Below are 16,080 nucleotides of genomic sequence, written 5' to 3'. Positions count from 1 at the left end.
GCGCAGTGCAGCAGCAGTAACACGGAAAACAGTCTGCTGCCACCTTCTGGTGAAACATGATTGTTACACGTGGAGGCAGACAGCGTCGTTAATGCTTAAATCATTAATTATATTATAATGATATATTATATATATATATATATATATTTTAAAGTTTATAAAATCTACATTTGCAACAGTTGACAAACATTTAAGCATCATAATGCAATAAGGACAAAATAACATAGGATATATTTTTTAAAGAAAACAAAAGGCAATCATTTAAAATAATAACTTAACAGATAAGGTAGGCAATACAATCTAAATGTCTTATTGTTTTCTTTTTGCTCACAGTAGCCTACTTCCTAAATTCAATCGTGAAAGGTTTTAATGATGGACGAGCACTGGAGAACTTGGCTTTATGGATGTTAAATTCCTCCAGTAAAATTGATAAATTGACCGCTTTCTGTTTTTTTTTTAATATGCTTTAATATTATTAGTCAAAATAGTCCTTAGTTGTTTTTTCCAGAATCTTTTTTAAATTTGTTGGTGGGATAAATACAATTTTGTAATGTGGCCTATTTCTTTAGATTTGTGTGGGATAACACATTTATATTCCCCGAAAAAATCCCCCATAAAGTAATCTTCCTTTTGCTGAAGAAATAATTCCTTATATGATCATTAGCACATATGTGACTTTGAATATTTATTCCTTTATCAAAGGAAGCATTTTCCACTTCCTGTAACAGAAGTGAGCTCACTGACATGACGCTGACGTAATTCAACTTCCGCTAGCATTAGCGGCCGGTGTTTGTTGACAGCAACGCCGCTTAGCACAACTCTACTGTGGTAGTTTCATCGTGTTGTCGGGGCAAAATGTCATCATTTAACGCATACAAACTCCGGTGCTCCATCCCGGGCCACGAAATGGACGTTAGGGGACTCGCATCTGCTGATTTTCCAGAGGGAGCTTTCGTGTCTGTGTCTAGAGACCGAACCGGAAGAGTCTGGGTACCAAACTCAAGGTAGCTAGCATTAGCCTGCTACTCACTAACTAAATGTGATGCTTGGCGAGGATTTAACTTAGTGTATTAGTAACTATGTTGTCAGGAAAGGTGCCTTGACCAAGAAAAGTATCAAGTTAATTAACAACCCCAGTAAAGTTGCTCACTAGTTATACATTCGTGTTAACGTTGGTAACGTTAGCAAAGTTAGCTAGCTGAGCGGTTTGCTAACGTTTACTCAAATTAGCTTTGTCATTCATTCAACTGCAACTCTCAATGTAAACAGCGGGGATCATCGTGTCCACCAGATTTATAGTGGTGGTCTGTTACTTATTTTGATGACCTTTCTTGCAGTTATCAGCCACACAATTTCAACCACTTGTTCCCACCAGTGGTAAAAAGTAAATAAGGAGACATTTACTCAAGTACTGTAGAAATGTGCTACTTTATACTTCCACCACTCTACATTTCATAGGCACATTTTATTGTACTTTTTACGCCTCTACACTTATTTAATACCTTAAATTACGATTTACTTTACAGATTCAGATTAATAATACAAAATATGGACTTTATTGATCCCTTGCTACCCGGCAGTATGTACAGAAATTGCAATGCACATATTAATCCATCAATAACTACAACCCTAGAGTGTAATATACATTACAATACTTTTCTACTTTTACATGAGTAAAGTTTTTATAGCAGGAATTTTACTTGGTATTACTACTTTTACTTAAGTAATAGATTTTTGTACTTCTTCCACCACTGGTTCCCACACAAGTAACTCCATTCTTTGCTTTCTTTTCCACTCTCTCGACAGCCCAGAGAATGGTTTCACAGAGATGCATAGTATGTCTGGCCACTCCAATTTTGTATCCTGTGTATGCACCATTGCACCCAGTGAAACATATCCTCAAGGACTAATTGCCACAGGTGGAAATGATAATAACATATGTGTTTTCACACTGGACCAATCACAGCCCATATTTACTCTCACGGGTCACAAAAACACAGGTGAGTTGTGCCTCACTGTACACCCCCAGGACAATAGTGTTCTAATAAGCATCTTATTTGCTGTTATTTGCCATAATGTCAAGAAATCTCTGCAGTTTATCTAGTTCTATCTTTCTAACGCTTAATCTCCACAGTTTGCACTCTGTCTTCTGGGAAGTTTGGGACACTTTTGAGCGGCTCCTGGGACACCACAGCCAAAGTCTGGCTCAATGAGAAGTGCATGATGACCTTGCAGGTACGCTGAAGCTTTTGTGATGTTTCTCTGAACGTCTCTTAAGGGTTTCCTCTTCTTTCACACTGACTGTGGTTGGCATATGCACTTTTACAATATGTCTTAACATTGATTTAATCTGTGCAACTGTAACAAGCCAAACTATTCGTATATGGCGGTGTGACAGAGCTAAATCTCTGCTTGTTAATTTTGCTACAGGGCCACTCTGCAGCAGTGTGGGCAGTGGTCATCTTACCTGAACAAGGCTTTATGCTGTCTGGATCAGCAGATAAGACCATAAAGCTTTGGAAAGCTGGCAGCTGTGAGAAGACGTATACAGGTGAGAGTTTGCAAATGGTGCCATGTGAACAAATATTTGTTTGTCTTTAATTTTAGATCTGTGTGTCAACAAAATTGAATCACTAAAATCAATGATTTCAACACAACCTGTTTTTCTTCCTCTAGGACATGAGGACTGTGTAAGGGGACTAGCAGTCATCAGCAACACTGAATTCTTCTCTTGCAGCAATGACACCAGTATCAGAAGGTGGCTGGTGACGGGTGAATGTGTACAGGTTTATTACAGCCACACCAACTTCATCTACAGCTTAGCTGTCTTCCCTAATAGCCAAGGTTTGTTTATTTATATTGATATTTAAATGTCTATGAAAGAGGTGAATGGGAGACTTGTAGTGTGTGTGTGTGTGTGTGTGTGTGTGTGTGTGTGTGTGTGTGTGTGTGTGTGTGTGTGTGTGTGTGTGTGTGTGTGTGTGTGTGTGTGTGTGTGTGTGTGTGTGTGTGTGTGTCCGTGTCCTTGGTCATTTTGTGAACCTGCATTGATTGATTTCATTTATTGATTATCAGAAAGTGAAAACACTTATTTCAAACATGGTCCAAACAAGTCGCCACAATTTAGGAAAAATACAAAATAACTCCCACAACAAGAATGTCATTGCATATTCCAGTATACATCTGTTACCCTGTTCCAAAGAAAAGCCCTGACCTGACTTAAATAAACCCTTCTCGAATATAAAGAGTTGATGTGAAGGCTGTTCCACGAGGGTACATTCTGGCTACATTATTCACTTGCTGATGCTTTACCTTTAGATTTTGTAAGCACGGGAGAGGACAGGACTTTGAGGATATGGAGGCAGGGAGAGTGCACTCAGACCATCCGTCTGCCTGCCCAGTCTGTCTGGTGCTGCTGTATACTACCTAATGGAGATATAGCCATTGGGGCCAGGTAAGAACATTTCCACGATCGTGTCGCACCACAAATATTTTAACGCCTTTTTCTTCTACTGTTCACATCCCTCCTTCATTCACACATGATGGTGGAGATTGTCAACATGAACAGACACAGGAAGTCATTTTGTTCTGCTCCTCTGCTACAGTGATGGCATAATCCGCGTGTTTACGGAAGTTGAAGACCGCATGGCGAGCGCAGAGGACCTGCAGGCTTTTGAGGATGAACTATCCAAAACCACCATCGACCCCAAGACAGGCGACCTCGGAGACATCAAAATTGAGGATCTTCCTGGAAGGGAACACCTTGATGAGCCTGGTAAGAAAATAGACCGACATTTATTTGATCATATTAAAAATCCTTGTTTCTGCTTCATACTTTACACATCCCAGATTGCACAATTCCGTCTGACGATGAAAACGTGTTCTTTGCTTCCTCAAGGGAATCGTGACGGACAGACGCGTCTGATTAAAGATGGAGAGAAGGTGGAGGCATATCAGTGGAGTGTCAGTGATGACCGCTGGATGAAAATCGGCGATGTGGTCGGAGGCTCAAACCAACAGATCTCCAAGAGCGTGGTGTATGAAGGAAAGGTAAGAACCTCAGCCTGTTGATCCGGCTGCAACTCACTATTATATTCATCATCTATTAATCACTTTGTCTATAAAACGTCAGAAAAATGTGTCTCAAAGTCTAAGGTGACATCTTTAAAGATATTCACTTTAAAATGATGGTAAATGGAGAAACGTCTCCATATTGATCATAGTTGGCGATTATTGTGTTGTCGATGGACTAAGTCTCTTTCTCGACGGGGCAAACTAAGCATGAACTCATGAGAAGAGCCATTAATGACTCCTGATCTCCCCTCAGGAATATGACTACGTCTTCACCATTGACGTAAATGAGGGAGGGCCGTCCATGAAGCTTCCTTACAACGTGGCAGAGGACCCTTGGCTGACAGCGCACAACTTTTTGCAGAAAAACGATCTCAGCGTCATGTTCCTCGACCAGGTTGCCAATTTTATAATAGAAAACACCAAAGGACATGTGGTGGGACCAGAGCAGCCCGCTGGAGGCGACCCATTCACTGGTGAGGCCATAACATGGATACCTCTCTGAAACAATGTCTTGTGCTTGTATACTGTTGTATGTTTTCAGTATTAAAAGGTTATTAGACTGTATTTATATTTTCCTGAAGGTGTTTTTTCATCTCCTCCTCTGACAGGAGGAGCTCGGTATATCCCCGGGGCTTCTGATGAAAGGTCAGGCTTTGGAGCTGATCCCTTTACAGGTATTTACTTGAAGATTTTTCACAGTCCGACCATCACCAGAGATGTTCTTTTCACAGCTGCTTTTTTTCTTCTTTTTTTTTTTACAGGCTCCGGTCGCTACATCCCAGGGTCGGGTCCAAACCCAAGTGCTCCTGCACGTGTGGCAGATCCCTTCACAGGTGAGTTACTGACTGAACGAGTCTCTGAATTAATGTGGACAACTCCAGGGATTCATTTGCAGGCTTGGGGAGAAACGTAATTAGTATACACAAAAAGGGTAAATGTATCCTGTTGCAGTTACAGAGAAAAGATCGTAATCAGATTACTGATACATTTAATAAAAATGGAGGTTATTAGTAGGATTACAATTTCAAAATAAAGAATGATTTCCTTATTTTGTATGTAAAGCAGAACCCCGTTACAGTACAGTATGCCTTCCAATTAAGTTGCAGCCGGAGACACAGGCGGACGCTGGGATGTCGTTTCACTTGTTGCCAATTTATTTCCGTACTGGGGATGGAAGATATGGCCATATCTTCCATCCCCAGTAACATCCCCCATAACAATATATTTCCCGATGTAGCATGTTTTCTGGAAATTATATAAAGAAGCCTTTTTGTAAACTTATGTGTGAATTAAATACTTGTCAAATGTCAAACTTTAGTGCAAAATGACATAATTGTGTATCACAATACCTTTTCATTGGAAGGCGATAGGTTATCATATTGATTTATCGCCCTTTAATGTTGAGCTGTCTCATTGGATCGTACTCTTCCCTACTCTGCAGGCGGAGGTGCGTACTCCTCAGCAGCCCTCAGACAGACGGCAACCAACATCTACTTCCCCAAGACGGATGGTTTGACCTTCGAGCAAGTCAATTCCTCGCAGATCATTGGTGAGCATTTCAAGTCTTGGTTTGACGTGTCTCTACATGTGTCAGTTGAGCTTTATTTACGGGTTCTGAGTGTTTAGTTCAGGTGCTAAAGTACAATCTGATCAAACCACCACAGTCCTGATGAAGCAGTGTGTTAAACTCTTATTAAATATTGTCTAAAAATGTTTTGTTTTTTTTACTTTGATATACTTATGAATATATCATGTTTTTTGTTTTTTTTATAATGCATAAGATTACAAATTATATGAACCCTTTTACTGTTGGGGTCAATGGTTTGTTCTTTCCTCACCAGCCAAGATAAAGGAGCTGAATGGAAGCGCCCCTCAGGAGCACAAACTTTCCCAAGAGCTTCTGGAAAGCCTTGTGAGGCTGCTGGTGTCCGTCTCTGAGCCCAACTCCTCCGAGTCTCCCCCAACCATCCAAGAGATCAACCTGCTGTGGAAAGCCTCTCACTGGCCTGAAGGTACAACAACACATCCCAACCCGATATATGAAGATCATAAACAGAAAAGATGAATATGATTTCATAGAAAACTTCTCAGCTTTACAACTTTTACTTATAATCATAAGTTTAAGCAAAATAATAACATGTCTATTGCCACTTTTAGGTTCTTCAGTTCATTACTGTTTAATAACGAAACTCCCATTTCCTTCCCCCTGGATTTTAGACATCGTGTTTCCGGTCCTGGACATTATGAGGCTGGCCGTACGCCACCCACAGGTTAACGAGAGCCTCTGCGGAGAGGCAGAGGGAGTCCAGCTGTGCAACCACCTGCTGAGCCTGATGAGCCCTGAGGGCCGTCCTGCCAACCAGATGCTGGCGCTGCGGACTCTGTGTAACTGCTTTAGTGGCAGTCACGGCAGAGCCCTCCTCCTGGCTCAGCGTGAGACGGTGCTATCACGTGCTGCCGACCTGGCCAACATCTGCAATAAGAACATCCACATTGCCCTGGCCACTCTGGTGCTTAACTACGCTGGCTGCCTGCATAGCCAACCCGATCTCGAGGCTAAGGCCCAGTGCCTGTCTGTGGCCAGTCGAGCTCTGGAGACGGTACAAGACAAGGAGGCTGTGTTTAGGCTGCTGGTGGCCTTGGGAACCACTGTGGCCTCAGACCAGACAGCCCAGGACCTGGCACGCTCCCTGGGGGTCAACTCTCAGATTTCCAAATACTCATCAGTGTCTGATCCATCGAAGGTAGCCGAGTGTTGCCAGCTGGTTTTAAAAGAAATACAATGATATGAATGATTAGAGAAAAGAGAACTTGTTTCTTACTATCACTCTGTTCTGCTTAATCAGTTGTGGTGGAGAATTAAATACTTGTATGTTCTGCAATAAAAAAGGACAAATAAATCTCTTCATATGCTTATCCTGTGTTTTTTATTACTGCTCCACCTTTTCAAAGCCCCTTGACTAATTTGTTGGGTAAATGTAGGGTGAATGCATGTAATAATATTTCATACACATTTATAAGCAATTAATACACTGTAAAGGTAAATCTTTGTGCAAATTGAAACTGGAAAGAAACAACTGGTGAGGATATTGTGATTGCTGAATGTTCTGATCAGGTGGTTAGTAAATTAATTAACTGCTACTATGCAACCTGTAGACTACTGATTTGGGGAAAGAGCTTTATATTTAAATTGGAGCGTCAAACACTTTTCCAGCATTCTAATGGATTTTAATGGAGTCATTTGTACCTTTTTGCATCAATTTATGGTGGAAATTGTTATTCATGTGAAATGTAATGTTATACCTGCTGATTCAGCACACATGTAGGCATGATTTACTCTTCCCTCCTCGTTTTTGTATTTTGTTTGGGGGAGTAACCTCTTTAAATGTGACATCTATTCACGTCAATGATAAATTATTATTAATAAATAACCCCTTGATTATAATCACTCGTGTTTCAGGAAGATTTCTGCTCATGTTCAAAACTTGTTTTCGGGGTTGCATACTGCCACCTGCTGGACCGGAGGCGTTGTTGTTCTAGCGGTCCTTCAAAATAAAAGTCCTCCGCTACTTTTAATTCATTCACTTGCGGGGGGAAATAGACATGTTCTAAATGTTGGGGAGGACATATCCCATGAAAACCTCCGAAACCTACAGCTATGTAGTTAGTTTGAGCAATTAAAAGGTACAATAGAAACAGTTTAGAAGTGCATTCATTTTCGCTCACCGGAAGTATATCTTAAAAACATCCGGGTAGTATTAGAAAAAATTGGCGGTTGCGCTCTTGCTGTTGCGGTTTACTGAGTAAAATTGGTGAGATTTTCTTTAAACAAATGTGAACTCAAACGTAACTCAACTGGACCTAATATTAGAACACGTGTAACATTTCATTAGCAGTGTTTGTTGCTTGGTTTGTTTAATGTATGCTGACAAACTCAAAAAAAGTTCAATAGCTAGCGTAAGTTAGCCAACAGTAAACTTTGAGCTAGTAGCTAAAGCTAGCTGGCTAACTTCTTAGTAACAACGTCAGCCGGGCTCCAGACACTCTCCATACTTCTTCCATCTCTGGATAATGGCGAACCCGGCATTCTTGCAAAAAGAGAATGGAAAGTATCTGTGGTTTGCTCTTCTTGGGCTCGGACTTCAACCAGACAAACTCAACGTCAACATTAAACGCATCAACCTGGGACCGTGAGTGTGCTTTTATTGTGGATAGCATATTAATACAGTTAGCTACAGGGCTTGTCCAAGTTGTTGTCCTGTGTCGCGTTGATTACGACCTCTTAACTTCGGCTACATTTACTTGAAGGTATATTTAAGTTGTCATTCACAGTACGTTACTCTTTACTATATTTTAACTAGGTTAAATGTTATTGTCAATAGGAATATGTTCGACAAACCAAACAAGGATGGCTTCTACATAGTAAACCATTTCCTGTTGGAGAGACTCAACCCGACACGATTTAATGACTCCTACAGGTAAAGTTAAACATGATCAACTATTACCATTGATATATAATAGTACTTTGTATTTATTGTCAAAACATTTTAAAATGTGTGTTTTGGGTTAGGCACTGCTGGCCTGTTTTGGGACACAAAGCAGATGCGGAGTTCCGCAAAGTTACCTGCGCTTGGCTGCGAGAGATAATGGTAAGAATGAGTGTTACCTTTACGTTCATCTTCTTCATCTCTCCAGTATGTCCTCACAGATGGGAAATTGTGTTCATCTTCTCTTCCTTTGTTTCTTCATTCCTTCCTCCTTGCATACTATCATAAGGTTTGTGTACAGCTTTTTGTAAAACAAAAATGACTTAAATCCGCATATGACATTAATCTACTGCAAGTAAACGTTTAACTTCCTGTCTCACCACTACGTCACTTTTTCTTTTTGGATTTTCCAGGAGATCACTTCTAGGCAAATTTAGCATAAAGTTAAACATGTTTACACATCACTGGCAATATATTTGACACAAGTGCCTCTTCTGTCGTTTAGTATACTACATCCTTAAATGACAATCATCTGTTTTAACTGTGTGCAGGAAGAAACTGCAAATGCAGGATCCAAAGTGGTAGCATCCTTGTTCCTCTCACCCGGAGGCCCCAAGTTTGTCAGCTTGATGCTTCATTTGGCCAATCACGTCATGCTGCAGGAAATGAAGACGTTCACCACGGGTAGGTCTAGTTAGAAACTCTTATCTTAGCTCATATTTACAATATGACTTCTATCCAAAAGTGTAGAGTTGCACAACAATGGCCAAACGTTGTTTCACGTTTAATTTTACATTTGCCATGGAGTTGGCACGTAAAGACGATCAAATAATCTTGAACGTTGTCGTTGTCAGATGACCGCTGGGTTCCTGAGGCTGCAGCGATGCCCGCTTCCTCCCTGGACATGTCGGTGAAGAGACTCGACCTGGTTCACACCAGGTTTTTAAAAACGGCAGTGGATCAGGATCGTTTTCTTCACGAGTACCAGAGACGAGCACAGTAAGTCCATCTGGGCTCCTGGACAGAACTAGATGTTGTTTCATATTTACATCGGCAACTTTCTACTTCACTGCTGCAGTAAACATAATTAACATACAACTTGTCAGCTCAGGTTATGGCAATGCAATCCTTTATATTAGACTTGCTTAAGTCTGAAATGTTTAGTAAATACAAAATTTAGCAAAAATAATAAAACTTAACATGTTGAATTGTATTTAATAAACCAGGCTTAATGTATTAGCATGTCCTGTTGCATTCAGTGTGTGCACATCTTATTGCTGAATCTTATTTTCTATCTCTGCAGTAAGTGTTTCTGTTTGAAAGCTTTGCCACTGCTCTTGATGTTTCATTAGCTATTTTTTTGAAGCTCCGCCTGGTTCTTGTGAACTCTTTGGTTAACGACACCAGCTGGCAGCTTAACTCGCCCTTGCAGTTAAAGCACAGGTGAAACACATTGTGTTAACGATGGCTCTGTTCCATGAAGTGCCCCACTGAGCGACTTCATCTATATTATATATTGCACCTGTGTGTTTCCTGTCCTCACATGCCAAATGTCTGCTGTGAAACCCCATGTGCACAGACCGCAACATTATGTTGAAGATTGTAACAGTTTGTGTTTTAAGCGTTGCTCTGTTTTCCCTTCTTTAAAGGCTCCTGGTGAAGTCTATGAGGGACATCAGAGCTGAGGGTGCCAAGTACGATGAGCTACTCAAGTATGTACCACTTTCTTTTCTCTGTACTTTGGACTTCATTGTTTTCAGTCCAGTTTGTTCAATCTGTCTTTTCTACTTTCAGGCGTCACAGCAGTTATCCTACACGGGAGGGAGCGTCTCCCGCTGAGAAGACCAAACGGGTAATGTTTGAAGAGAGAACTGCGAAACATAAAACATGTGTTAAGGATGTTTAGTTTTCAAAAAGCTCACAGACTTATTTGGTTGTGTTAAGGTGCGCTCTTTGTGGTCGGACATTGATGGAATGCTGTCGGCTACCAAAGAGGAGCAGCATGCAGTGGAAAGTGTTTTGAAAGGGGACGTAGATCAATACATCCTGGACGGGACGGATCGAGTCCTCAACATTCCTCGCAGTCTGCTGGAGAGAATTGAACAGCTCCCACATCAGGTGAGTAAAGAGAACGAGTCCGTTACTGAAGACCTGTTGATTCCTTTACACGGGCTGTGAGGCACCAGTGTTCGTTTGGATGCACAATATTGTTTCTCACACGCCATCGCATCTTCAAATTTGCAACGAAAGCACGTCACCGTGCGTGCGCAATGTTCAGTCCAACCATCGATATACAGCATGTGAATGAATAAATCTTAACATTGACGAGTCTCACCGTAGCCTCGGTTTGTGTGTTTTCCAGTTGAGTTCAGGGAATGTGTACGAGTCTGGTCAGCTGAACCTCCTGTGTGTGTTGGAGCTGACGAAGCATGCGCTGCAGCTCCTCAGGGAGGAGCGACGTCGGGTCTCTCATGCCCCCAAGCCTCAGCTCAGTCCTCAGCAGCTGCAGCAGAAATGTGAGCAGATGGCCCTTGCTCTGCAGAACCTCCACCTCATCAGGTATACATTTAGGAGGAGGAGTTATCTGGACTGTACTTGCTGTACCATTGTATTAACCTTAATAATTTTTCCCAGGCAGAGGGTTTCCAAGGAAGAAATCCCTGAGGTCAGGAGTAACGTCAGAGAGTTGGAGGCTGCGTGGGACAGGAAGTGGAGGGATACCCTGAAGGACACGCCCCTGGTCTCTTTTTTGAATGAAGATCCTGTAAGTGCTTCTTAGGAGTTTTGAGTTTGTCTTGCTGTCACAGTAAAGTCGAGCGGTTTACTTTTTTAAGGGGAACAAGAAATAAGAGATGTCACACTAGTTTTTTTTAAAGGGTTTTTACTGTAGTTGCATCTTAATTTAATATTTAAATGTCTGTTTCTAGGCTCTTGGCTTCCTCTCGCCGATGGCTCCGCTGTCTTTTGAACCGGCGGCGGACGCTAGTTACAGAAGTAGTGTCTTCTCCCAGTACCCTGCGACGCTTCTCGGTGAGCAAAATGAGATTTATTTGAAGCCATGTATTAATCTGGGTTTGTCAAAAATGTTGCCGGTTTTGTTTCTAATCGGGCATCTTACAATTTCAGAGGAGAAGCCTGCAGAGAGTAAATCGCTGGAAGTTTTCCCAGACCTGAAGAGGTAATGTTATCTGTCTTTGAGCAGCTCTTACGGGCAATGTAAACATTTCTTCACAATGAAGCGTGTCAGTGTTGTGATGGGAGGCAGATACCTGGGCAGTGTTGAGCAGTGCTCTGTCCGTCACAAGTCCTCCCTACAGCATCCCTGCTCTCTGATGACCGAGGCGAACTGAGAGAAATCGCCACGGACAGATACGGAGCAGACACTCTTTATTTCTGCAGGACTTTTATTATAACTGGTATACAGAGAACATGGCCTATTTAAGCTTTTGTTTTTTAAGAGCAGATTATATTCCACATAATGCTGCTTCTCCGAGGTGCTGTGCAGAAGGGATTTATCATCCCTGGTTTACCTGCAGGCTCTTGTTTACATTATAGCAGGTCTCTGTGTAAACACTTGCCCGGGGTTAGTAAACTGTTTGTGTCAGAAGGCCTCAAGGCGGCAGTTTGATCGGGCAAGTGAGAAATAACTGATCTTTATACGTTTTAATTTGCTTGTCCAAGGTTATGAACGCACACTGTGCAAAACCTGTTCTAGAATAACAAATCCAGCTGTTTGTCTTTAAACAGCTTTAGACCTGTAACAGCTGAGAGGATGGAAAGCCCTGTCGTCACTCGAGCACCATCGCAAGCAAACACCTCTCTCGACTGGCTTTTTGACACGTCTCCTTCGCCTCCAGCCGCTCCTCGGCGGGCTCCATCAGTCCCTCCTCCTCGGGCTCCATCAGTCCCTCCTCCTCAGGCTCCATCAGTCCCTCCTCCTCAGGCTCCATCAGTACCTCCACCTCAGGCTAGTATATTTCAGCCAACCTGTTCATTGGAGTCACTCCACCTGTGCACCCGTTCTTCTGATGAACCGTATTTAACAAAGCTGTGCTTGTTTTTAGGCCAGTGTGAGGAAGATGGCTCGTGTTCCTCAGAATGTGGCCCCCATGAGGACCAAGACTCAGATCTTAGACATGGAGTGTGAAAACCTCGCTGATCAGGTAAAGTGAGGATGTTCAAACTAATGGAAGAGTCAGAGGCTGCAATACAGGACTTCTAGTTTTAATATCCTGAATTATTGTGAGTCTGGAATGAGGGGGGGAATTGACCACATGGGAAGCACAAGGTTAGGATTTTACAGTAATTTTTTAACTAATGTACATTTGTTTGTTAGGTCGCTGATGCTGTAACTACAAACAGTCCCGCAGAAGGCCGGGTCAAAGGTCTGGACCTGGATGGCCTTCTCGGGACTCTTCATGGAGATCCCTTCTCTACGAGAAAGCAGCTGCAGCGGACACCTGAGAGCTTGAGTGAGTTGTGAGCTGTTGCATTCGCCCTCAGCCTTAAATTCTGGGACGAAATGGAAATTCTTTAAATTATGATTTAGTATCTCAAAGAAATGCACTTCCTGAAGAGCAGTGCCGCAAGTTTAATGTAAACATTTCTCATCTTCACAATGAAGCCTGTCAGTGTGATGGCCTAGTGGTCTAGTGGTACGGCTTCCAAACAGAACACCTGAAGGTCGTGAGTTCAATACCAGGGCTGGTATTGTAAGGTACTTAACCCAGGGAGACTGTTAGTTAGTTCACTGTAAGTCGCTCTCTGCTAAATGTCCTGTAATATAATGATGGGAGGCAGATACCTGGCCAGTGTTGAGCAGTGCTCTGTCCGTCACAAGTCCTCCCTACAGCGTCCCTGCTCTCTGATGACCGAGGCGAACTGAGAGAAATCGCCACGGACAGATACGGAGCAGACACTCTTTATTTCTGCAGGACTTTGATATTTACAAAGAATACAAATGTGTCATTTTGACACATTCTCTCAATAGTTAGTGTCTTAATATTATGACTTATCACAAACATAATGATTTGATAAAGTCAAAAATAGAGTTTCTCATTATTTTTGGTATACTTGGAGAATCTATAATCTTATATTTCTTTTACTGGTGGAAAATGATTTACTGACCTGGTGTGAACAATTGGCATTTGATCAGCTGGTAAAATTTAAGATTTTTTTTTTTTAATTTTCTTTATTTTTTTGCTTCTAAGTTCTGGATGTGAAGAACTCCTGGCGAAAGGCAGTTGAGGAAGACAAAGCTGAGAAGACTGGCCGGTCAGCCAAGTTTGAAGACAGCGTTAACATGCCGCTCAGTCCCCTCGACGAGAACAAGGAGTTGCTGAGTCAGCAGGGAGTCTCGCTCAAATCCACTCTGTTGTGGGACACCTTCGACACCGAGGCCCTGGACAGCCCGAGTGGCACTGGCAGCAGTGCGGTCCTGTTCAGCATCGACCAAGAAACACTCCCCGAAATGCCGAGCTGCGACAGTCTGCTGAGCCTCAGCGATGAAGCGGTGGATATGCAGAGTGAGGACGACGACGAGCTGCTCATCCCCTCCCTGAAGAGGGAGGAGACTCAATCTCCACTAACCACACGTCGTCATCTGGGTCAGATCCAGCAGGCGTGCAGCGATGGCTCCTTTATGGAAAGCAGGAAGAGGACACCGGAGTGTCTTCTGTTGGATCACACAGCTTCTGGTTTGGACAGAGACTGGCTGATGGAGTCTGTGGAGGCCACAGACAGGGTCTTCTCACTGGATTTAGACTCACTGAAGACGCCGTCACCGTCGAAGGACTACAGCCTGATCACATTCTCCCCGATAGATGACATGTAGTGTTAACGTCTCACTGATTTTTAATAAGTATTTGTACATAGCTGTAAAATAACCTACTTCTGTCACATACTAACCTACTTTTCAGTGTTTATTTTAAAATGTTTTAATGGTAAATGAACTGGTTTAATAAAAATGTAAAAATGGTTAATTTCCTGTTTACTTGTGTACATAATTAGGGATGTTAACTGCAGTGTTGTCTCTGTGTAGGAGAACATGAAACTTTTAATTCCCAGGATATGGTTTTCCAATCAAATGTTGGGTGACATGAAAACTAGGCAGCCTCTTTAACATTTACATTGCACTATGTGTGTGTGTGTGTGTGTGTGTGTGTGCGTGTGTGTGTGTACTGATAAGAAAGGGATGTGTTGAGTCAAGTGCTACAACTTCTTGAATATCTAACAGTTGGAAATAAAATATCTTACTCACACTAAAGGATTCTTAATATTGTGTCTGAAAGATTGAACACATCTGATTTTTAAAAAGGTTTGATCGTTTTTATGTTCGTGGCTTTTATTGAAAAGTTCAATTTGCATTTTATGTATTGATCATTAGTTCTGTTTAAGTCTGACTGGGTTTAGGGCTGGTAGTGTTTTCCGATCGAGCAACAAAGAAATGTGAAGATTATATCACGCACCTGTTGCTTTTCTATGTGTAACTTCTCTCGGTTTAAGATGGGGGGGCTTCAGAAGCTAAGAAACTCTAAGCAAAAGAAAAAAAGGCGAATCAAGGCAGCAATGAAGAGTCAAACTCCGGATGTCAAACCATCTCACCTTCACAATAAAACTCAAATGTATTTGATAGGCTGTAAATTAAATGTGAACCTGAACATGAGAAACACTTTGAAACACAGTTGTTGCACGTTACACACCATTCAGTATCACATCACGTGTTTTGCTTTTGACAGAGCATTGCAGAGACATTACTAACATCACTTTATTACCAGAGGGGAAATACACAAGTTACAGCAACACAAAGTCTTAAGAGTTTATTTCAGTTTTATAAATAAATAAAACCAAGACAAAGAAATTATATTTAAAAGCCACACACACTCCACTCCAACACTTATTTATATATTTATATATATATATATATATATATTTATATTTATATATATATATATATTTATTTATATTATATATATTTATATTTATATATATATATATATATATTATATTTATATATATATATATATATTTATATTTATATATATTTATATTTATATTTATATATATATATATATATATATATACACACATATACACATTTCTGCATTGTGAAAAAAGCTGTGCAAACATACACAAATATAAATGCAGAAGTAATGAGTTTAGTGCAATTGTGCAGGCTTATGTAGGCATTTATTGATAAACAATTTCCTGTGTTTAATAAATAGATAAATTATTGTGAAAATTGCAACACATTCGCTGCTGAGGGGCTTTTTTTGTACAAAGAACAGCCATACCATTTCAATTAAGAAAAAGAACAAATGGTTACATCCAATGGTAGTATAAATAATCATAAAGGAATCATTCAGATAAACATATTTAACATAACATAACACATTTTAGCTACTGACATGCATTTCTTGTTTGTTACAAATGTGAGACTCAAACATATTTTCAATTAAAAACAACTTGAGTTTAGAAAGCTAGGGTTAAGTTACAAATGAATTATACTTTCTTGTTCAGG

General features: G+C 41.1%; 2 protein-coding genes and 2 non-coding genes across 4 annotated transcripts; all 4 read left to right on the top strand.

Moving 5' to 3' along the window:
• The first annotated feature begins 855 nt into the window (after positions 1-855).
• plaa (phospholipase A2-activating protein) lies at positions 856-6,990 on the top strand. Its single transcript, XM_029455301.1, has 14 exons — positions 856-1,004; positions 1,807-2,000; positions 2,135-2,235; positions 2,431-2,551; positions 2,677-2,844; positions 3,319-3,454; positions 3,606-3,775; positions 3,899-4,050; positions 4,328-4,547; positions 4,683-4,748; positions 4,836-4,907; positions 5,516-5,623; positions 5,916-6,086; positions 6,292-6,990. The coding sequence occupies exons 1-14, from the start codon at positions 856-858 to the stop codon at positions 6,858-6,860; spliced, it is 2,397 nt and encodes a 798-aa protein (XP_029311161.1). The 3' UTR covers positions 6,861-6,990.
• Positions 6,991-7,698: 708 nt separating this feature from the next.
• On the top strand, positions 7,699-14,537 carry haus6 (HAUS augmin-like complex, subunit 6). Its single transcript, XM_029455442.1, has 16 exons — positions 7,699-8,264; positions 8,457-8,552; positions 8,645-8,723; positions 9,113-9,245; positions 9,416-9,560; positions 10,211-10,273; positions 10,356-10,413; positions 10,506-10,679; positions 10,924-11,120; positions 11,196-11,325; positions 11,489-11,591; positions 11,688-11,739; positions 12,309-12,528; positions 12,626-12,724; positions 12,898-13,033; positions 13,772-14,537. Exons 1-16 carry the CDS (start codon positions 8,146-8,148, stop codon positions 14,392-14,394), a joined length of 2,427 nt encoding a protein of 808 aa, XP_029311302.1. The 5' UTR covers positions 7,699-8,145; the 3' UTR covers positions 14,395-14,537.
• On the top strand, positions 11,817-11,947 carry LOC115024102 (small Cajal body-specific RNA 8). Its single transcript, XR_003834092.1, has one exon.
• Positions 13,352-13,482, top strand: LOC115024103 (small Cajal body-specific RNA 8). Its single transcript, XR_003834093.1, has one exon.
• Positions 14,538-16,080: the final 1,543 nt, after the last annotated feature.

This window comes from Cottoperca gobio, chromosome 18, assembly GCF_900634415.1.
Source record: "Cottoperca gobio chromosome 18, fCotGob3.1, whole genome shotgun sequence".
NCBI lineage: Eukaryota > Metazoa > Chordata > Actinopteri > Perciformes > Bovichtidae > Cottoperca > Cottoperca gobio.
Note: the sequence above shows the minus strand (reverse complement) of the source record. Positions and strands in the feature narration are given on the sequence as shown.